The 24,209-nt window shown below is 41.6% G+C and overlaps 1 protein-coding gene across 1 annotated transcript; it reads left to right on the forward strand.

Moving 5' to 3' along the window:
* Nucleotides 1–4,013: 4,013 nt before the first annotated feature.
* On the forward strand, nucleotides 4,014–13,735 carry CYBA (cytochrome b-245 alpha chain). The gene is made up of 6 exons (XM_075280629.1): nucleotides 4,014–4,113; nucleotides 7,271–7,340; nucleotides 8,555–8,629; nucleotides 10,773–10,856; nucleotides 11,658–11,739; nucleotides 13,264–13,735. The coding sequence occupies exons 1-6, from the start codon at nucleotides 4,056–4,058 to the stop codon at nucleotides 13,441–13,443; spliced, it is 549 nt and encodes a 182-aa protein (XP_075136730.1). The 5' UTR covers nucleotides 4,014–4,055; the 3' UTR covers nucleotides 13,444–13,735.
* Nucleotides 13,736–24,209: the final 10,474 nt, after the last annotated feature.

Consider the following 24,209-nt stretch of genomic DNA (forward strand, 5'->3'; position numbering starts at 1 on the left):
ACTGTTATAACAGGTACATACATTCTCTTGCTCTCTGTAAGCCAACATTTTAGGCAGGAAAGAAGATGACTATAGCAGGGATCAGAAAACTTCAGCTGCTTTGAAACTACAACTCTCTAAGTGACAGGAAGTTTAGAAATATCCCCATTCCCATGATCGATTTCAACAATCTGGAGGTTGTTGATTACTAGAGAGACATTTACATCCATTGACATGTCTGATCTAAGCTCCTCTTATAACATTGCTGTTCTATTATGAACGTTATATTTTAGTGTCTTTCATTCGGTTTAGGGTTACTTACATGGACTTGTCCTCTGGTGATGGAAAATAAATTTGTATATTGTCAAGTCTATAGTAAAAACAACCTCTTTTTGGCTAAGGAACCACATAGCAAGCTGCAGCCAAAAAGTGCTGAAAAGACCACTGTGGAAACGCATTGAGGTTTTACTTTGCAGCGTTTTTTTTAGAGAAAGTCTGCAGAGTTTTCCACTGCATAATTTCTGTCTTTATTATCTCAATATGGCAAAACCCATCATTTCCATAAGTATAACTGACATGCTGCGATTTACAAAAAGCAACGTTTTTCTAAATTGCTGTGGAATTTTTTTCTGCAATCCACTTTGAAGGTACTGTGATACGCTGTCTTTTTTTACATGTAATCTTTCAGGGGCTGTATTTTTTTTTTTAATGGGCGGAAGGATTTTAAAAAGAAAAACATCAAAGTGTCCAGATGAACAGCAAATGATGTATGACATTTAACATTTACTACTAGGTGACAGGTCCACATTTACACCTTGTTAGATTATTCTGAGACAGAAAGGGTCTGTTCAGCATATTGCCATTTGTACTATAGGTTTTTGCCTGGAATTATATGTTATAGTATACAGTGTGTGTATGTGTATATATGTACATTGCAAGCCAAGGATGTGTTGCAATCTGGTGAAGACATTCCTCAGAAACACTTGCTGTGTGTGGGTGAGTATTATCCTACCGAACAAATGCTAGTTGGAAACCCTGCCATAAGAGACAGAGACTAGGGGTGACTGACTGTCATATGTGATGGCTTCCTATATCATTGCACTAGTAGTTGGGACAGTGTGACGCTCCAAAGCAAAGGCAGGATTGAAGCACTCGCCACAAGGCCTGCATACGAAAATGCCACCATCATAGTAACCCAAACAGAACGTTGATTTGTCACTAAAGACTATACAGTTCCAGTCCATAGCGGTCCAGGTTTGTTGTTCACAACACCATGTGAAATAAAGTTGATGATTGATGGTCAATGACAGAAAATATAATGTGCATCTATACATCTATGCTATAACTGTGCCATGCAAATAACTCATGTAACACGTGTCCTCTACGCTTTACCTCCCATTATGACCCATACTTAATGGGGTTTTCCCATCTCAGTGTTTCGTCTTCTTTCACTTCTCCTTTCCCCTATATTTCCTTGTTTCACTGACAAATTGATGGATGAGCTTGGTCTATATAATGTACAGCTGAAGCCAGCAGTGTGCTTAAGATATAGATTTAGATCTTTAACCCCTTAACGCTCAGGTCAGAAGCTGTGCCCGCACCATTACTATCGGCACCTGGTTGTATTACACAGCCGAGAGCCGGGACGAGCTGCCGGGCATTTTTAACTCTTCAGATGCCACCGACAAACATGGCCGTAGCATCTAAAGAGTTGTGCAACATACCGACCCCCTCGGCACCCCCCGCAGCAAGATCGGGGGGTGCCCTGATGAATTTTATGTAGCCCGGGGTCTGGCTAGTGACCCCAGGCTTCTAGGACCTCCCCCATGTACCTGGTTGATCCTGCCGTGATGCCAGACGTATGTCTATGCGTCTCCATAGACACACTTCCTCTATAGCCTGCAATACACGAGTATTGCAGGCTATAGTCCTGGACCAGCAATCAGAGTATTGCTGGTCCAAGTATCCTTATAGGAAAAATAAAAAATGTTATAAAAAAAAAAAAAAAAGTATCTGCAATAAATAAGGCCCCAAAATTCCCTTTTTCTATATTAAATGAGTTTTCTAAAATTAAATCCTAAATATTAAAAAAAATTATGCATATTTGGTATCGCCGCGTCCGTAACAACCTGTACAATAAAACTAAAACAATATTTCACCTATACAGTAAACGTCGGAAAAAACCCCGGAATAAACCGCCAGAAATTATAATTTTTTGCCATCTCACCTTACAAAATATGCTATAAAAAGTGATCAAAAAGTCACAATTACCCCACAACAGTACCAATAAAAAGCACAGGTTGTCCCGCAAAAAATAGGCCCTCAACCAACTCTGTCGACCGAAAAATAAAAATGTTACGCATGTCAGAAGATGGTGATGCAAAAATCATTGATTTATGTCTCCATATGGGTTTTTGTTCTGCAGAATTACTACCGCATAGAAAAATTATATAAATTAGATATCGTCGTAATCATACCGACCCGCAGAATGAAAATAACGTGTTACTTATGCTGTGTGCCATGCGGAAAAACATTTAAAAAGTAAAATGCAATGCCAGAATTGATGGGGGGGGGGGGGTTTATCCACAAAAAAAAAGAGTTAATAAAAAAGTCAATTAGTTATAGGCACCCAAAAATGGTGCTGAAAAACTGGGCTTATACTTGAGTATATACGGTATTTAAATACAGATAAGTTAGTTAAAAATGAAAAAGACCTATAGAAACAGGACAGAGCCTCTCTGGACAGAGTGAGTTTGTTTTGTTTGATCAAAAAAAGGCTACAGTCCTGCCTGGTCATCCAGTCCTGAAGACTATCATGGAGAGAAAAAAGAGCGGAAGTTTTAGCCTAGAAGATTTCAGCTCGGTTCCAGATTTGTGTATAAATGAGACCCTGCCGATTGTGAGGCTTGGGAAGAGCCGGCCGGAGTAGATCCAGCAGTGGCAAATCGATCTAGGAAATCCTTTTTTTCCTGCAGATGATTCTTATCTTCTTAAAATCCTATGGAGTGCTGAGTACAGTCAGGCAGCATGGAAAGCAGCTTGGATGCTCAGCTGCATAGCTAGGGGTCTAACCTATAGTAACAGAGAGATTGGGATCCCGTCTTATAGAGCACTGGTGAGACCAAAGCTGGAATCCTGTATCCAGTACAAAAATATATAATAGAACGGATGCAAAGGGCTACAATAATGGTGGCGAGTCTGAAACATAAGACTTATTAGCAGAGGCTTAAACAATCTCTGTAGCTTCAAGGTAATAAGGAAAGCGGGAGATGATGGAAACCTTTAAATATGTTAAAGGTATAAATAAGGTTTGTGAGGGAGGTGTATTTAAGAAAAAAAAAGAACAAGAGGGAACTGAATTAGTTTGGGGAAATCAGAAGCAGGAAATATTAGAAAGGAAATATTATTTTATTGAAATAGTAGTTGAGTTTTGGAAACCAGCAGATTATTATTATTATTATTATTATTATTATTATTATTATTATTGTTGTTTATTTATAGCAGATGTTCAGTAAGTGAGAATGCCTGGAATAAACACGTCTATCCAAAGATAACATAAAGGCAGATCGGTCATCTTCTGTCAATCTTCTATGTTTCTATAAAATGGGATAGTAGTGGAGAAAGGTTGTGCTCTGTATAATATGAGCAAGTCAGTGAAAGGAGGTTGTACTATGTATAATAGTTACGGAGGGCAGTGTAGGGAGGTTGTACTATGTATAATAGCTAGGGAGGGCAGTGTTATATGGAGATTGTACTATGTATAGTAAGTAGGGAGGGCAGCGTAGGGAGGTTGTACTATGTATTAGATACGGAGGGCAGTGTTATATGGAGGTTGTACTATGTAAAATAGGTATGGAGGGCAGCGTAGGAAGATTGTACTATGTATTAGGTAGGGAGGGCAGTGTTATACGGAGGTTGTACTAAGTATAATAAGAGGGCGGTGCAGGGAGGTTGTACTCTGTACAATGGGAGGGCAGAGCTCTCTATATCAAACAGTTCTTGTCAGCAGGAAGTGATATTTCCTTGCCGAGAGTCTACAAGTTCCTCTGAAAACTTCTGTTCTGTGGTTTACAGCCATGGGGCAGATAGAATGGGCAATGTGGGCGAACGAGCAGGCGCTGGCATCAGGAATAAGTGAGTATTAGTATCTGTCTATCACATTGATTTCTATATCATTATACTGTAGATATATCTGAATTATCTATGTCATTGCAGTCCCAAGTAACTCTACAGATAAGTTATTACTCTCTGAGCACAAATAATGTAACTGTTAGTCCCATGTAACACCACAGACAACACACATTGTTATCTCTCAGGGCAGATATACATCATGTTACCTGCAGTCCCATGTAACACCACAGATAACATATTGTGTAACCTGGCTATATACACGTATATTGTTGAATATAGTAAGGTAATGTATAAAGGTGATATGTATTACTTCTATCCACATCAGTTACAGAAGGGCAGTAGTGATCCCACCTCACAATATCCTGATACTTCCCGTGTCCACCATTTTAGCACCTGTTACATTATGATGTAATAGTCAATAGTGTACTTTCATAATGCTGGGAATGTCAGCCCCCATTCTTGTATAGGCGGCCATACTTCCCCACCTTTTACTGTCTCCTGTAGAGGATAATAGCAGAGTATAGCTCCCTGGACACGGCTACAGTTTTTTGCTGACCTGCAATTGCGCATAAAGTTGGACCCATTCATTTCTCAGCTCCTCAAAATATGGAGCAGGTCCTATACCTGTCTGTATGTGCAGCTCTGCCAATTCATTTCAATGTATGTGAAAACCACGGGTGACACTCAGATACCAATCCTTGTCTTCTATGCTCTTTTTACTGACCCATACACTACACACAGCTCCAATCTATAATGCAGTGGGATGGCAGAAATCTCTAGAACGTTTATAGATGTCAGTTTATCATCAAGGCCATTTTTTACATTTGCGGGAAAGTTTCAGGGTTTTCATTAACATGTCATTGTCACTATACTAAGGACTGAATGAGGAAGTGAGAGGAGGAAGTAACAGAACTCACAGGACTTGTGCCACACCTGGACGGTAAACTGGCTCACCTACATCTGGCCGCCTAATCCACAATTGTACTTGTATCTATGAAAAGAGTGCAAGCCTTTCTTTTATCTCATGAAACAGCACATACGGGATTGCACAAGATGACTATATGATTTTTTATTGACACTGCTATTGACTCGCGTACTATATACTGTGTATTAGTGTATATATAAAGTGTAGTAGAAACGGCTCTTTTTATTATGGTGCCTCTCTACGGAAGATTAACTTGCCCCTGTTTCTTGGTAATTTCCATCTCTCATATGGGTAACCAATGCTAGGTATTGACCAGAGACGTAACCTGTACATTTTGGACCTCAATGCAAAACCTGTAATAGGTCCCTGTGTCTCTCTTATATATCTTTTATAATAATAGCATCGTCTTTTGTGTCAGAAAGGTCCTGAAGTCTCCTCAGGCACCTGGGCCAGTATAAGATAAGATAATCCTTTAATAGTCTCACCATGGGGAAATTCATTGAGGACAGACGGGTTGGTGGAAAGAGGAGGATTTGCAACTTCTACCTCAGTATCCTTTAGCTGCTTCCTCTTAGGACATCCACTGACAGCTTCCCTGCCTCTGATGTCTTCTCTGTATTATGTTCTTCTGATCATGGATCTGCAGGATCAGGATGACCTGCCTTAGAAGTACACCCCTTCTTTAAAACTGTCCTGCAGACACTACAATCCTTGGGGTTGTCACCCAGCTTTCTACTGACCATGTAAAGCAAAGAAGTCTAGTCATGCAGTCATACATCGTCTGATCTCAGCACTACATGACATTAGCGGACTCGGAAAGCGTGGCGACAGCTGTCATTTCTGAGGTATCACACAGATTTTCAAGAAATAGATATTACAGTTGATATTACAGAAGAACAGCTAAAAACCCCAACTAATGTTTATTTGGCAGACTTCCTTTAAAAAGGTCACAACACGACCTCAGTACCTTGTATCTGTCTTTTGGTGACTGGTTTGGTGCATTCCTTCTGCACGTATATTTGGTCTACACTTGTGAATCGTTGCAAGAGTTAACTGTAAAACTCCCTCCTCTTCTGTCAGATGTCCTATGACATGACCGATTTCACAAATGTAAGAAATAATTTAGTTCATCTTTCTGGAGGGAAGTAGAAATAGAGATGGTTGCTGCACAGGGTATTTCTTAAAATGATATCCTGTGCTAATGTTGCACCATGAAGGAAACCAGCAGAGTGCACTCCCTCAGCAACGCACGTAGGCTGCAGGATGGCACTATTCAGAGTGCAGCTCCATGTTTTAAACCCATATTACAGCTTTAAATGTTGACTTGCTTTGGGTATATTCAGTTGATCTTGAGTTGCATCATTCAGTATACTCCAGTCACAACTAAAGCTGCAGTCATAGTTTAGCTTTCTGTTAGGTGATGCACCCTAAACACACATCTGATGTTTTCTGGTGATTTTAGTACTTATTCATATATGCTTGTATATATACAGCTCCCAGTACAACAGTGTATATACAAATTCCCTTACTAATTGACCACAGGGACTGAATTAATGCAATGTTGCTGGCCCCAATTGGCACACTATAAATGTTCCATCATAAATGTGTGTAAATATACGGTATACAGCTCCTAGTGCATAGAGTAGTGTCATTGATGTGCTGGAGAAGGGAGCAGCTGCCGCATTCATGTAGTTTTGGCAGGGCTTCCTCCATGCTCTGTTGGTTCTCTAGGAATATATGAAGCAGATATATTCATAGAGTATCATACAAGTTATACCAACACAGTGAATGTAAACTGCAGATGTGACTTTATAACACCTCTTATCAGAATTGTCTTTATTTCGCTGGGATTCTTGTATCAGTGTAATTGAAATAGTAATTGAAGAAGCTATAGCTTCCTCATCCATCTGGGAAACTTCTTCTATTGTAACACGCACTTGTATTTCTAATCCGTCACAGTATATAAAGTGTTTTCTGAAATCCCCGATTCACAATACCACAATCTGCAAAAGAAAAAGCCCCAAACCTCTGTGAAATGCCACAAAATTAAAGACTCTAATGTACAAAATAATAAGTTAAATTCAGTAGAATGTTTTAGATGTGTTTGCAAGAATATGTCTTAATGTTTACTATATAGAAAACCACCGTTGTATAATATGCAGTAGCTGGGTGGCTCGGCTCCAATATTTCTACTTCTGCTTGCTGTGACTAATGTTCCCAGTTTCTTCTCTACAGTTCTCCTCTCTGGCGGTATTGTTGCAGTAGCCGGACAGTTTAAAGGTTGGGAGTTTGGGGCTTATGCAATGTATCCTTTGTAACAAGCAACAATGTAGATAAAGTAGACATATCCTCTTACAGTGTTGGCAGCCATTGTGTGGCCAATATTCAGAAGACTGTAAACTTTCCAAACACTAGGAGGCGGTAAAGTCACGGATATGACAATATCCTGGTCATCATAGAAAAAAAAATCCAACACTCAAGAAGTTGCAGTAATAAAGTTTTTATTTTAGTGAAAAACTATTGTTATGATATTTCAGTTCTAGTATTGACCTTTCCCAAACGATTGGGCTGCTGGTAGATGATATGACGCAGGCAGAGGAGCACAAGCACTGCTGGAGGAGAGAAGTGAATTTCTATACATTTAGATCACCAGTAAGGGAATGACAGCTCTTCCTGATCTGTGTGTATGATCTGTTCCGGGAAGTTCCCCGGTGATCACTAATCTAACCTACCCTTAGTATGCCTCTCATCGTACAGGTATGCCATTGTTTTTTCTGGGATTCCCTGATTTGTATCACCCTGTAATTGTACAACTTCCTCCTCCATCTGGAAATCTCTTCTTTAATTCTTCAGATGCTTCTGCTGAATTCATTATCATTTTTGTCAAAGCACCAATTCCATTTTTATCTAGGCATGTTATATTACTGAAATAATGTAGTGGATTAGCCCTTAATATCCATATTTATCGACAGGGGAATGTCGGTCTTCAATTATTATCAGATTTGTTGCACCAAGAAATGGTGAGCCTGTAGGTAACTTGCTTGGGGCAAACCTCTTCCAGCCTCCCCATGGGAGGATTCCTGACCAATAAGGTACCTAATGTAGTCCAAAAGTGTTCACCATAGTACTGTTAATGTTACCCCTGTTGGAACTCTGCTTGTTTTACCTAACTCTGAACCTGCTCTGCTTATTCTGACATCTTCTTCTCCACATCTCTGTCTTTTCTTTTGGTTCTGCGTGTTGGTGTCTCATAACCCACCTGGGTCAGCTGTCATTAAATGAAGACTACTCCAAGAGATAGTGACCTGACGGATAAAAGGTGAATACAGGTGGCCCAACTGGACAGTGCTTTTAGGAGTAGCCCGTTCCATGACACAGTGGGTCCACACCCACTGCTTTACACTAGGTCAGCTAGATTTCAACTAAGGGCCCTAGTACTACCCTATAAATTGCATTTATATAAAAACTTGTTGCTAAGACTACATACTGTATTTGCAACTCCTTAACTTTCACTACTAGAGCTGCAGGTGCATTCATCACCCTTCTGGAATACCCTAGGAGCAAAAGGAAGAAGGGGTCTACGATGGAAAGATGGTGAGTGCACTGTGCCCTGTACTTATATATCGGTTATGGTTGTGATCATTCCTGTCAATGGTTCTATAGACTACATGCTCAGCCATTGAAATAGGTGTGTTTTTGTGCTTGGTCATTCATGAACAATCAGAGCTAAAGAAGTCCAGACAATAAGCAACTACCGTATTTTTCGGACTATAAGACGCACTTTTTTCCCCCAAATTTGGGGGGAAAAGAAGGGCGCGTCTTATAGGCCGAATGTGGCGCCTGGCATCCGCTGTAATAGAGAGGCGGAAGCCGGCAAGTGATAGACGCCATTACAGGTGCCGGGGCCTGCGACATCGCTGCGCTCCTCTGCCCTGCATGAAGCCAGCAGCGGGAGGAGTGATGCTATTCCGCTTCTCCGTCCCCCCGCCGCTGGCTTCATGCAGGGCAGAGGAGTGTAGCGATGTCTCAGGCCCCGGCGTCTATCCCTCACCGGCATCCGCCTCTCTAGTACAGCGGATGCCGGGTCAGTATCAGCGGCCCCTTCTCCCCCGAACCTGTGCCTCCCCCGTACCTGTAAAGATGCAGGCCGGCTCCTGCGCGGCGATATCGCAGGAGCCGACCTGTTAGGGTGACAGCCGGGAGCCTAATGAGGCTCCCGGGCCTGTCACTGCTGTATTAGTATTGCGGCTGGTCTCTATGACCAGCCGTAATACTAATAGACAGAATGTCCCATAGACAGCAATACAGTTGTATTGCCGTCTATGGGACTTGCAATCAAGTGACCGCAGGTTCAAGCCCCGGGGGGGGGGGGGAATAAAATAGTAAAAAAAAAAAAAAAAAAGCTTTAAAAATATATAATAAAAATATTAAATAAATAAAAGTTCTAAATCACCTCCTGTCCCTAGAATATATATATATAAAAGTAGAAAATCATATGTCATAAACCACCGTTTTTTTTTTCAATAAAAGGTGATCTAAGCAATAGATATTCCCCAAAATGGTAAACTAAAAAGTACTTCTGGCCACGCAAAAAAAAACACTCTATGCATCCCCGTACAGCTGCAGGGTCACCTGTCAATGTGGCCTTGCAGCTGTTGCAAAACTACAACTCCCATATATTAAATATTTTACCAGTTTTTGCTTCAAAATTTTTTTCCCTATTTTCCTCCTCTAAAACCTAGGTGCGTCTTATAGTCCGAAAAATACGGTATTTATTTTGGATTATTGGTTAGGGACCCTATGTCAGCTTCCATGTAATAGTCTGCTACACCTGAATTTTATTTTTTCTTGGGGGCTAGCTACTTTACTGAGATTGTTCTTATCTGATCAAGATGAATTGCAGTGTAAAGCATGAGCTAGGGAAGGAACAGGACCCTGAACCTTTAGGCTAAGGCACCACATTGCAGAAACGCAGTGTTTTTTGATGCAGGTTTTGTTGTGTTTTGTTTTGGGGGTTTTTTGAGCCAAAGCCAGGAGTGGATTGAGCAGAAGGTAGAAGTATGAGTGTTTCCTTTGTATTTTCCCATTCCTTTTGTAGCCACTTCTGGTTTTGGCTCAAAAAATTGCAGCAAATCTGCAAAAGAATATCAACTTTTCTGTAATGTGAGCCCTTAGGCCAGGGACCCCACGTGGCGTAAACGCTGCAGAAAAAACACAGTTGTTTTGGAAATCGCGGCATTTCAATCTATACCTACAGAAATCCTGGTGGTTTCCCTATAGGTATAATTGAAACAGAAATTCCACAGAGGAAACCTCTGTGAACTTTCTGTGCAAAGCGCTGCAGGAATAATCGTGATGCCTCATCGCTGTGGTTTGTCCCACAGTGCTTTTTTGCTGTGGCACACCACATCAGGCTTTAGCCTAAAGCTAAGGCCCCATGTTGCAGAAATTCAGCTTTATTTGTTGCAGATTTTGTTGCGATTTTTTTTTTCTTTTGAGCCAAAGTCAGGAGTGTATTGAGTAGAAGGGAAAAATATAAGAGCTTCCTATATATTGCTCATTCCTTTTGAAGCCATTCTTGGTTTTGGCTCATAAAACTGCAACAAAATCTGCAAACCAAAAAAGCTACCTTTCCGCAACATGGGACCTTAGCCTTAAGAAGGTTTGCATTAGACAATATGAGCTGGAGTCACTTATCATAGCTGTACACTAATGGATTATAATATTGTTTTTGCAGTGGACAGAAGTACATGACAGCAGTGGTGAAGATTTTTGGTCCTCTCACACGGAATTATTATGTTCGTGCTATTTTACATGCCGGGTGAGTACTTCCAGTGATGGACGTTTATCCCGAACTGGTCTGATTTTAACATAACTTGTATTTTGCCGTGTAATAATGTAGGATGTTTAGTAGAGATGAGCGAGTAGTATTCAATTGAGTAGGTATTCGACCGACTCGTACTCGGTCAAATACCACGCGGTAAACGCAGTAAAAATTCGATTCCCCTACCATCTTCCCTGGCGCTTTTACACTTCAAATAGCTATAACTTGAGCATAGTAGAAGTAGAAACCTACTTTCATATGATACTAAGGATGTAGTTCTACCTGTAAGAGATATCACTGGTTGAAAACGCAGTTAGGATTGAAAAATATATATGCAGCTACATATCCTCCTAGGTAAGCAACGGAAAGTCTAAAAGGAGCCAAAATGTGTTAATTTGTTACATCTATTAATGAGACAAATACTGCCAGAGAATCAAAAGTTGTCTGAAAGTTTAGCTATGATTTAAGACTGCCATTTAATAAAGGCCCCAACAGGCATGAGGCACAACTGACTTAGGCTAAGGCCCCACGTAGTGAGCTACAGCCAAAAAGCAGTGCAGAAAAGACTGTGGCGGAGACATATCACGTTGTATTCCGCAGCACTTTTCACAGAAAATCACAGTTTTACTATACTCTACTTTTTGTAAAACAGCATGTCAGTTATACATAAAACGCAATAGTTTCCTGTTTGCCAGGTATTAACAGACTGATGTAATATTTACTTGTGGGACAACTCCTTGAAATGGAATTTGAATGCGATAAAGTTTATATATTAACTTGACTGGTTTGGTTGCACAGGTTGGCAGTACCTGGAGGCTTTATCCTGGCCACCATCTTGGGCACTGTATGTCTTGGTATTGCCGCCATCATTTACTTCCTGGTGAGTATCCCTGATGTTATTGAGATATTCCGTCACATTAGGCCATGTAGATGTAATAAAGGGGTGTCCAGGGCGCATAAATACTCCAGTGGTAATATAGTATCAAGATCATCCAATGATAACAGCTGAACATGTGAGATCTCAGCAGCAGGTCCTGTACAATCAGATTATTACTGGACACCCAAAGGGTATAACCAGGAGTGGCATTTCAGGGGTCTCAAACAAAATTTTGTCTGCGATCGCCCTAATGAAAATCTTTAGACTACACCCCTTCTTTATAGAAATCGCTCCCAGTTACAGGTAAAAAAATCTGGACAGCATAGTGCAGCATGCAGTATTATATTGTCCAGTTAAATGCCAGACCCCCTGTGCTGCACAGCTCCATGTTTTAACCCAGGATTGATCCTCAAAGTACAACACCTCCTTTATTTGTCACCAAACAGTCATACAATAGGCAATTACCTTTTGGTTTATTACAACATGCAATAGCCAATATTTACTTCTGGATCCTTGTTCCTCTCAGGTCTGTTTCCATTTTGACATTATCTTGCTATTGCATGCTATGTCTGGATGCTGAACAATATCAGGACAGATGGTGTTTAGCGTCAGGACATTAAACATGGGGTTACCTGGAGCCAAAGTGGAGACAGGTCTGTGTAGGAGCACGGAGCGGCGTGTATACATTGGCATTATCTGTTGTAATAATCAAATGTATAACGTAATTGCGTGTGCTGCATAAGGGCTAAATCCAACACTTCGGGTGTAGCTAAAAGTCCAGGAACATGGATGTGTTGTTGTAGCAAAACAGTAACTCCAGGAAATATAATCCACCGACCAAAAACCTGTTAACTCTAATATCACATATCCGAAATCTATCCAGATCAGATCATGGAGTGCTGAATACTTAATTTTTCAGATATTATTCCAGTTCCTCACAAATATGATTCTGGTTTACAGCATAATAGTTTTTGGCAGTAGATCTATAGAGTATCCATGGGAGTATGGTTCAAAGAAGCTGTCAATGTCTGTGGGTCCAAAAAAAAGCTCCAAATTACTAACAATAATCATGTCATCTATATGGACTTCTGGATTGTGAGAGACTCTGGAAATCTACCACTAAGGCCTCCTGTCCTCACAAACATGGTCCACTTGATGTGCAGAGAACTCCTGAATGGCCTGATCATTACCATACTAGACTGACATAAAGCTGTTCTAGTGATGGGGCCGTTCAGGAGTTCACTGCATCATATCTGCATTATATATAGTATGTATATTATATATACTATTAATCTATATGGCCGCGCACAGTAGAGGAAATATGGCCCTCATACAGACAGTGTTTGCAGAATTGAATGCAGTCATGTGCAGGAGGCTTAAGATAGGGGAATGTTCAGAATTTTCAATTTCCTGTCATCCCTTAAATTTAATATATATATATATAATATTAATATAAAATTAATAATTTGAAGTTCTTTCCTAACTTTTGATTCATTTTACTCATTAATGTTTCTTTCATGTGTGTAGGCTGCGATATATGGTGAGGAATGGCGCCCCATTGAACCACAAGCTCCACCAAAACTTAAAGTGGCAGAGACCATTAAGCGTCCACCAGAGAACCCCCCTCCTCGTCCTCCCCCAGAGGTGCGCAGGAAGCAGGTGGATGAAGGCCATGTCAACCCCATTCCAGTCCAGGATGAAGTATGACTGTCATCAACATATGGGACTTTTTCATAAGGGCACATTGATAATGGACAGATGATCTGACCGACCATTGTGTAACAACTGCTTCTTTCCTTGTTGCTTCATGTCCTGGCGATCATTTTCATACTTGTTCCATGGTGGGGAGACTGGATCCCATCATACAAGAACAATGGCAAAGATCCACTGAGAATTTTTTTTCCTCAATGTTTACCTTCAAGGAGCAATTTTGTTTATTCTTATCAGTATTCCAAAGATACGTAGGTATTTGTGTTAGTAAATGTAACAGTGGTTTATGAACTATTCATTATCTCTGAGGTAGGCAATGGCTGATAAAGGGAAACTCCTATAACATTCATTAATTCTGGCCTCCTTCAGACTACCTAGTGGCCCACAATCTGTACTTCATGGTAAAACTGCAAATGCTAATAGAATATCATATCACATATCATAGCAGAATGGTCCCAGGAACAGTGACCTAGGATATGAGGAAAATGGGGGGCATTCATTAACACAGGCACCACTCAAGCCCTGCCTACTTTTTTCTAAATGTGGTGTCAATGGGGAAAATACATCATAGGTTCAATTTTTGGTGGGTGTGTTGTTTTTTTTTTTGTATGAGCCCTAATGTTCAATTAGACTGTTACTACCTTTCCCTGCCACAACCATGCCACTGTCCTGCCAGTGTGCCCAGTATTGGCAACTAAACCTAATTTATATATACAGTAGCTTTCCTTGGAATATGTTCATAAATATCAATAAAGCTTTATATAAATTGCAGTATGAACTGACCTCCTAAAATGTTGGTGAAAAGAGTCTATAATAGAGAACTCATCAAAGATGATCTTAAAGGAATTTTCTCAGGAATGTAACCATACTTAGATTTGAAAAAATTTGTATAATTGAAAATTGTGCAGAGTAGTAGGCCGGGGCTCCACGTTGCAAAACAGCAGCGTGTTGGCACAGTGGAAAAAAACGCTGTGGATTAAATTATCTGGCTAATCCATTGACATATTGCAGAAAAAATCTGCAGTGGAAAAGCTGCAATTTCAAAAATGCTTGTGTTTTTGAAAATTGCAGTATGTCAATTATACCAACGGAAACGCTTTTCCACATAGGACAAATAATGGACACTTGCCGTACGTTTTTTTCTAACGCACAGAAAAGTCTTTGCATTTAGGATATTTTTGTCCACTGGAAAAAAACGGACTTGGGTGTAAAGGGACACAAACGCACACAGACAAGATAAAATCCCACTGAACTGAATGGAAATTCTGACGGTTCAGCTATTGTCTGTTATTAAAATGTTGTAATGGACAATAGCTACGGACACTGCTGACAGAATCGAACGCTAATGTGAACATCCTCTTAGGGGGTATTCACACAGAGTAAAGTGGTGCTGATTCTGCCACAATAACTCGCGGCAGAATCAGCGCTGATAAAAAGAGGAACACATTGAAATCAATGGGAAGCTTTTTAACCAATTGATTTCAATGTGTTCCGTGCGGAAGACGGAACCCATTGAACTCAATGGGAGTCTTTTTATCAGCGCTGATTCTGCTGAGCTCCACTTTACTCCGTGTGAATGCCCCCTTCGACACTCAACCTGTCCACAATAAGGAAATCATGGCTATCAGGCACGGACAGTGCATGCACAAGAAGATAACCTGACCCAAATAAGGAAATCATGGTGCCAGACCATAGAAAGTTCCTGCATTTATGGTTGTGTCCACTGGCAACTAGAGATGAGCGAACACTGTTCGGATCAGCCGATCCGAACAGCACGCTCCCTTAGAAATGAATGGAAGCACCTGTGACGCTGACTTTGCTGGCGGCCGGCGTCACAGGTGCTTCCATTCATTTCTATGGGAGCGTGCTGTTCGGATCGGCTGATCCGAACAGTGTTCACTCATCTGTACTGGCAACCCATCAAGACAACAAATTGTCATCTCTAAGATGGTTAGAGAAAATCTTTAAAACTGCAAGTCTTTTTTAAAAAATATTCATATTTGCAAAAATTCTTTCAACTGTCTACAAATTTAAATTTCATTACGTTTTTATGAAAACCCTGTAACTGTTTTTTACTGATACAAAGATATATTGCAGGATAAATTCCTATAAATTCCTATTGATGTGAGTCAATTTTCTGCAGAAAATTTCTACAGTAAGTCTACAACTAGCCAGAAGTAAATCCACAGTGACAATTTTGCACTGATTGTTGCTGATTTCTTGGAGCTCCCATGACAGATATCCCTTGTTCCCCCTACCCCACCAAACATTGTATTTACACACACACACAATGTGTCTAACATGTGACCACAGCAGCCAATCTCAGATCACACATTATCACTAGAGGACGATGGAGGGGGACCATAGTGTTTTTTACCTTCCATAACAGATAATCTACAGCAAAATCTACAATTGGGTTTTGTTGAGGATTTTGACTTCCTTATTGAATTCCCTGAGGATAATCTGCAGCATAAATTGACATGTTGCAAAAATCAGCATCACAGGTCAATTTCTAAGCAGAAAATTTCAGCGGCATGTTTTTGAGATTGGTCCAGTGCTGGTCCACCTTGTTGTTAATGTATAGAGCTGAAGATTGTTCATCTGAAATTCCAGATAATCTCATGTGGACATACCAATACTAATAAACAGCTGGGTCCCCCGCTAGTCCCAAGATTGTCTGTGGTGGATGCACATTTGTAGTTATGAATGATAGACATAGAAGAGCACTCATAGGTTTTCAAAAGTCCCAATAAAGAGGACTAAATATGAAGCTGTCCATTGAGTATAAGGACCTAAACTGTCTTGTTCTTTGCATCATAATTTATTTGGACCCCTCTCTGCTGTCCTGTCCAATCTTACTAATTGACATAAGTCTTATTCAGGTTTCTTCTTTAGGAGGCCTCAAGTTTTTGAAATAGCTGTTTTTTTGTTGTAAATTTTGCTGCAATTTTTTTTTCCAAAGCTCAGAGTGGCTTCAAAAGAAATGAAAAATATAAAAGATGCGCTATAGTTCTCTCCCTGCTGAATCCACTCTTGACATTGGCTAAAAATAACTCTGCAAAATCTGCAACAAAAAAAATGCAGCTTTTCTGCAAAGTGTGGCTTCAACCTTAAAGAGGTAATAAAAATATATATTCACATGTCCCTGGTGCTCAAGTGCACCCCAGTGCAGTCTGGTCCTGCTGCTCCGCTGTCTTGTTTTGCTGGAAGCCCCTGCTGCACTGTGACGTCCCATGTCCCTTTCTCTAGGCCGCTGATTGACATCACAGGCCAACTGCTGCTGAAGATGGAAATAACTGCGCTGAAGTTCTGACACTAGTGTAGGACTTACGGGAACAGCTGTGTAATAGTGCTCTGCACTGTATATATAAATCCCATAATGGTAAATGGAACTATGGAAGACGCATAGCACAACACTCTAGTTGTGGTCAGCTTTCCTGGATCTGATGGCATACCTCACAACTTTTGCAATGTGTGGCCGCGGCAAGTTCAGCTCTGCCCACTTTTATGTTGACTCCGTCCATTCTCATTCATTTTCCATGTGCCCCCACACAGTATAATCCTCCTACAGTCACCCGTAACTTATTTGTCCTCACATTATAATGTTCCCTTCCAACTGCCCCTCAGTATTAAGTCCCTCTCCTGGTGCCCCAGTTTAAACTAGGGGAAACTAGAGAGGACATGAAACTGGAGCAGCTGGAGGGGGACATTAAACAGTGGGACTAGTTGGAGGGGGACAATAAATTAATGGTAGCTGAAGTGGGACATTAAACTGGGGGTAACTAGAGGGGGACATTAAACTCAGTCAGCTGGAAGGGGACATTAAACTGTAGGGGTAGCTGCAGGGTGACAACTTGGGTCAACTAGAGTAAGACAGATCCCCCTCCAGCTACTCCCACAGTTTAATGTTTGCCTCCAGTTGTCCCCCTTAATATCCACCCCAGTTTAAGTGCCCCCCTTCATCTACCCACAGTTTCATGTCCCCCTTCCATCTCTGCCTCCAGGTCCATATCCCCTTCCATCTCTCCCCCAGTTTCATTTCCCCCATCCATCTGCCCCCAGTTTCATGTCCCCCCTCCCCCTCAATTTGCCCTCAAGGTTGAACATAAAAACAAGTAATACTCACCTTCCCTCGCTCCCCCACAAATTTGATTGTAGTAGTTGCTTCACTCCTGTGTAGTGTGATAGGAGAGTATGGAAGCAGAGATCACCTTAAAGGACATACATGGATCATACGTGAGTGTGTGGTGAGCACGGTGTACAGATACCCCATAGAATTGTTATACGACAAATTGGTTATATCTTGCATTAGAGCTCAATTTGTGACATGCTTTTTTTCATGGTGTTTTTTTTTTTTTTAAATTAACTCTTTTGTGTTGTGAGCCTTTACTAGCTAGCATGTGTTTGCAGAGGTGCAGAAGCTCCTGGACTCCAGTGCAAAATTTGTAATGTAGCCTGTTAGTATTGTATTGTGTGCCATTTAGACTAGTGGTATATTTTATGTGACAGAGAAAGCCCTGCTACCTCGGCACCCCTATAGCTACGTCCCTGTACATATGTGTACAAATCCTGTGAAAGTGTATTTCAATGCTTGGATATAGGCGCAAGTGAACCTGTAACAGTGATGACAAAATTACTGGTGACGTCATAATGTGATACCAGCCAATTGGAAAACAGATTGTATGTTGTAACTTTTCCCTCTTGAATCCATGATAATTAGTAGCCCAACATGTTAGTAGTGTGGCAGTATGAGGGGAAAGGTAGTTCTCACCCCTTCATTTCCATCATTAGATATCAGCATGGGAATAACACCGTAACCTATTACTGACTATCGCTACTCCCAGGTATGCAGAAAGGTTTCTGAACTAAGTCCACGAAATAGCAGAATTTTGATGATGATCATTAATAATTTCTCACTCTAGTATCCACAAAACCCCCTAGATGTCAATTGTGAGTGTAGTGTCCCAGTACTCTCCTGGCTGCCATGATAGGAGTAGTTGTTGTATGCTATGTAATGTAATGTTTCTCACAATGTGCCAATACTGGACATCACTATCTATTGTATACTCTGTATTTCCTGTCTGCATACACTATGGTTATTGCCATATACTACTCTGCTGCCACCTTTGGTTCACTCTATGTAGATGCATGTGATGTAGGATCCCAATCACTCCATACACAACATGAGCTTCTGCAGAGAAGCTTCTAGCAATCTGTGGGTGGAGCCTTTAGCCCCGCCTTCCTCTTAGCAGGGGACAGGAAACCAGAGCAGCCATGTTGTGGAGAGTCTAGTGTGTGAGGTAACAGCACCTGCTACTAGGCCAACACCAGGCAGTATTTTCAGTGTATTCCTGCCAAACCCTACATGGTGCTACATGGTGAATCTCACAGCCCATGTAAGATACAGAGTCTCCTAGGACCATTCACCAGTCCATACAGAGGGGATAACAGCCATACTTCTACTGCCTCCAAGAAGGAGAGAATCTGACAGAAAGGAGAAGCTAGAAAGGAGCCTTTCTGCATTCCTGGACCTAAAGAAGGCCTCCGGTCAAGTCCAGTGCTCCGTGGTTTCCAGGCCACGCGTCTTTTAGGTCTGCGTCCGGCTATCGGATACCGCGGCCCAGTAACCGTGAGTAACTACATATACCCCAAATTAGTCCCCCACCGGGAGCCAACCGGTGAAGATCCCTCTTCTGTAGCTCTAAACTGGCCTGTGTCTCCTCAATACTCCAGACTACAAAATCTGAGGAAAGTTGTGTCAGCATCAGCCATTACCAGTCAGTTTACACTAGGTTCACACCTGCGTTCAGCCTTCCGTTCTGTGCTTTCCGTCTTCTGCATGCCAGAAGACGGAAAGCACAGACCAGGTCCGGCCGTGAGCGGCGGTGAGCATTTTATGCTCTCCGCCGCGAAACCAGATTTTTTAATCCGGACACAGAGTACTGCATGTCCGACTCTGTGTCCGGATTAAAAAACCCGGTTTCGCGGCGGAGAGTGCAAAACGCTCACGGCCGGACAGCTTTCTCACCCATTCAAATGAATGGGTATGAAAGAGTCCTGCAGGTTTCTGTCTCCCGCTCTTTTTTATGCAGGTGACGGAAACCTGCAGAACGGACACCTGGGCGCAGATGTGAATGAGCCCTTACAAGGGAATCCTTCTCACATGGCACCCCGCTGTATTGTACATGAGACTGTATCACTGTGAGGTATTGCTGCACTTTATGGAAGTTCTCAGTTAAGAAACTTTTGGTTAACAAAGGACTGTGTCTTTTGCTATACTATGGAAAATTGACTTGCTGTGTTTCATGAGAGGTGCCCCACAGTCTGGACCACCACTACAGCTACCGTAACCATTCCAGTAGCTCAGCTATCAGAGGGACTACTACCCCAATTAGGTCCTACTATAACACCTGCATCCTCTGGGATACCACATGAGGCTCCATTAAAGGGATACTATCATTAAAAGTCATTTTTTTTGTCCCTAACACGTAGGAATAGCCTTATGAAGGGCTATTCTTCTCCTACCTTTAGATGTCTTCTCCGTGCCACCGTTCGGTATATAATCCTGTTTTCGTCAGTATGCAAATGAGTTCACTTGCAGCACTGGGGGTGGTCCCCAGCACTGAAACAGCACTGGGGGCGTCCCCAATGCTGCAAGAGAACACTCCAGTTCCGCCCCTATTTTCTTTAGGAGCCGGCTCTTCAAGTGTCTTCTTCTGGTGGTGGCTTCAAACTTCTAGGCACAATACTGTGTAAGCGGCCATTTTCTTGTGGCTGGCGGGCATGCACAGTCGGCTTTGCCCTAGGCCTGAGGCCTAGAAGAGCCGGTTCCTGAAGAAGATGGAAGCATTGCTGGAGAGGTCTCTCACAGTATTGGGAACGCCCCCAGTACTGTTTGAGTGCTGGGGACCGCCTCCAGTGCTGCGAGAGAACTCATTTGCATACCGAAGAAAACCGGATTATATATCGAACAGCGGCCCAGAGAGGACATCTAAAAGTAGGAGAAGAATAGCCTTTCTTAAGGCTATTCCTACGTGTTATGGACAAAAAATGACTTTTAATGACTTTAAAACTGCAGAATGCCCCATATCAGATGTAATCCTGCAACTGTAACATAACCATGCTAGTGAGAAGCCTGATGGTCATGCATTGCATAAACTTGTGGCGAAGCGTAGTCATGTGAGAAGGAAAAACTACCAGATATTCAATATACTGAAGCCTCGGGCAGATTAAGGATACCATGGGCCCCGGTTGTTCAGAAAACACAGCCCCTCCCATTTAAGCCAAAGATCCCTGTGACAGTATAAAGTTCCATGGCGCCCCTCCACACAGTATAATGGCCCATAGCGACCCCATATACCTGTAGTATGATGTTAAATAGTTGCCCCTCTGCACAGTATAGTATCCCAAAGTGACCCCTCAACACAGTATAATGTGTCATAGTGGCACATGCATAGGGATGACCAAATCAGTTCTCATTACGAATTTTCCAAAAATTTAGGGTTTGTACAGACCCAAAATTTTGGGCGTTCACTACTATTATACTTTGGAGACCATTATGAATATTTGAGAAAAGAATCTGCCAAGGGTTGCTTAACTACGGAGGTTAACCTTTATTCATCTCCTTACTCAATCCTGGATTCCTGGTAGTGACACACATGGTCAAGAGACATACGTGTATGCTATACATCTATGCTATTAAAAGAGGACTAGTCATCTAACGTTTGGAAGAATATAGCCCATGTTAACTAAAACACATACTCATGGCTATTACCCGCTTAGGAAATCCCTGGACAATCTATTCTCTGGAAAAAATGTTTATGTAATGACAGATGACAGAAGAATATCTATTAATACCTGTAATGATGAGACACGTGACAGGCGTGAGTCATTTAATTCAAGGACAAGTAGTAATATCGTAAGAGGTGGCAGTGCCAGGAAGGAAGACTTCTCCAGCCGGTGCCAATCAATTATATAGTATGCAACAGATATACTTATATATGATGACTAAACCCCAGTATCCAGCACTGCCTAATGTCACCACACAGTGGCAGTACTGTTTCTTTCACTGTCAGGATGAATCATGTATGGAGTAGGTTTTCCTACAATCCTGTGGAAAACCACAGATAACCACATATGATGAGATCACCATGAGTTATGCCATCTAGTTTTAGTCCTAAAATTAGATAAAGAAACACATCAACCAAATGATTCAAAATATTAGAATTGGTCAATTCTAGAAGAGAATGATGTAACGTCTTTGACTGGTAAAAGTATGTGAACCTTTAGCATTAGCAGATCAATTAGATTTAGGCATTTTCAACCAGTGAGATGAGATCAGATGTGAGTAGGCGACATGGTTTATTAAGAAAACAGAGATCTATCAGAGTCTGATATTAACAAACCATATTTGCAGAAGTGTATCATGGCACGGACAAAGGAGATTTATGAGGGTCTCCAACAACCATAGTAAGACAGATTATGTACAAATGGAGGACATTCAGAATCATTAGTTCCCTTCCCAGGAGGGTCAACCAATATCACACCTAGAGCAAAGCATATGTCAGGTCACAAAGGAACCTAATTAGCCTCATTAGCTATTGTTATTGTTCGTGAGTTCATCATCAGGAGAACACTGAATAACAAGTGCGTGCATGGTAGGATTGCGAAGAGAAAGTTACTGCTCTGTTTTGCTAAAGATCACCTGGACAAGCAATGTCAGACTGGGGTCCATTGGGCACTCCAGTAATTTCATTTTGGGGACCTGCTATACAACTACTTGCAAATATTACCTGACACAAATTCCTCAAATGCAGCTAACATCTTTTTTTCAGTAGTATCTTGAGTCCTAGCCCTTGCCTCTCAATCTTCCTGTCCTGTGGACCTATCAGTAGTTTGCTACTTGGCTTTTGCCTTGAACTAGGGCTCTCAAAGCTCTGCGAATGCAACATATGTAAACACACAGCACAGACCTCAAGCAGTAAGATGGGGCAAGATACTGTTTAGCCGAATTATGCACCTAGGTGTCATCTCAGATGATGTATAAAGAGCGTCTGTATGAAGTACAGTGAGTATACTGTGCCATGTCAGTATGAGCAGAGGGCCCATCTGTGGATTGACCTGTTCATTATCAGTCTATCTCAACCGGTGGACAAGCCAGAAGCCTATTGAAATAAGGTTTCGTCCCAAACCTGTTTGAATATCCAATGTAGTTTTAGGTTAAATTTATGCCAAAATAAAGACGGTTCCCAAAATTTCAAGCACCACTGAAGATGGCTATGATGTTTGGAGTCTGGGTTCCTGCTCGGTGTTCTGTCCACATATGTTTTAGTCTATAGGATTTCATGTATTCTAAGGGTTTATATCTAATCTTGAGCAGAGTGGCTGATATTTAGTAATAATTCAGCAGTGTAAAGTTAGATAGGTTGCCTGAAAATGAGCCAGATTTATCTCAGTGGCTCAGGTTGTATGTTAAATCTGGAGCAAAGGATTCCTGACTTGTTCATATCAGAATCTTCAGATCCATAAGGACTTATTTATGATTATTTTTTTGCATGGACTATAGTGTTATGGTTTTATATGTCGGACATTTAGTTTAATAAAACATGAGTTTACAGCACCCTCCACATAGTGGTGGATGGAGGAAGAGAGAATTTTATTTTGTGGGGCGGCGTTTAACCACAAAACCATGCCCACACGACTATGCACGCAAATCAGAGGCGTTTCCTTCAATATAATGTGGCCCCTTGTCACTGGGAGTAGAAAGGGTTGAGGGCACTGTGAGGAGACCCAGCTGAACTCTAAATTACAGCTGTGAACCTTATAAAGACATATGATGAAATCAATCAATACAGAATGTTGCACCTAAGACAGAATAGTGTTAAAAGTTGGATAGAAACTTTAATAAAGCATTTTAACATCTATTGGATATAGAGACGGAAGCATCTGGTACCGCAGAGCCTGACACAATATCACCTTCCCTGGCAGTTTCATTGCATCACGTTGATACTAGTTGCATCATAAGGACACATCATGGTTCATACACACAATACTAAGGCGACATCCTTTTGCATTTTAGCTTTTGATATATTAGAGTAATCCTGTCAGATAAATTATGCAAAATACTGCTGTGTGAATGAGGCTGAAGACTGAGGAGGTACAGAGTTCGATATAAGTAAAAGAACAGAGTGACTAAGTACGTACATTACTAATTCTGTACTGATCCAGAGCTACAGTCCATGTTATACTCCAGAGGAGAGCTCACTGCTCCACTGGAGAAGTCATTGTGCACTTAGAATTATGAGAAAAACAAGGTACACCTTACACTAGGTTCACACTAGCGCCCGGAGTCCGTTCTGAGCTTTCTGTCTTCTGCATGCAGAAGATGGAAAGCTGTCAGACCAGGTCCGGCCGTGTGTGCCGGTGAGCGTTTTACCAGTTTTTTTAAAACCGGACACAGAGTACTGCATGTCCGACTCTGTGTCCGATTTTAAAAAAACTGTTTTGTGGCGGAGAGCATAAAACACTCACCGGCGCTCATGGCCGGACATCTTTCAAACCCATTCAAACAGTGGCGTAACTACCGCCATAGCAGCAGAGGCAGCTGCCACAGGGCCCGGGACATTAGGAGCCTGGTGACAGTCGCTACCGCTGCTATCATTATACTCGGGGGGTCTTTTTGGGTCTTTTTTGTGCAGGAAACGGAAACCTGCATGAACGGAGACCAGGCGCAGATGTGAACAAGCCCTTATAAATGTAAGGTT

Source organism: Leptodactylus fuscus, chromosome 7, assembly GCF_031893055.1.
Source record: "Leptodactylus fuscus isolate aLepFus1 chromosome 7, aLepFus1.hap2, whole genome shotgun sequence".
Taxonomy (NCBI): domain Eukaryota; kingdom Metazoa; phylum Chordata; class Amphibia; order Anura; family Leptodactylidae; genus Leptodactylus; species Leptodactylus fuscus.

Excerpts from the sequence above, each read along its gene's own strand:
- CYBA (XM_075280629.1), top strand. The coding sequence starts at position 4,056 with ATGGGGCAGATAGAATGGGCAATGTGGGCGAACGAGCAGGCGCTGGCA. Across the intron at positions 8,630-10,772 it reads GGGTCTACGATGGAAAGATG|TGGACAGAAGTACATGACAG; the intron begins GTGAGTGCACTG and ends TTGTTTTTGCAG. Across the intron at positions 11,740-13,263 it reads CCGCCATCATTTACTTCCTG|GCTGCGATATATGGTGAGGA; the intron begins GTGAGTATCCCT and ends TCATGTGTGTAG.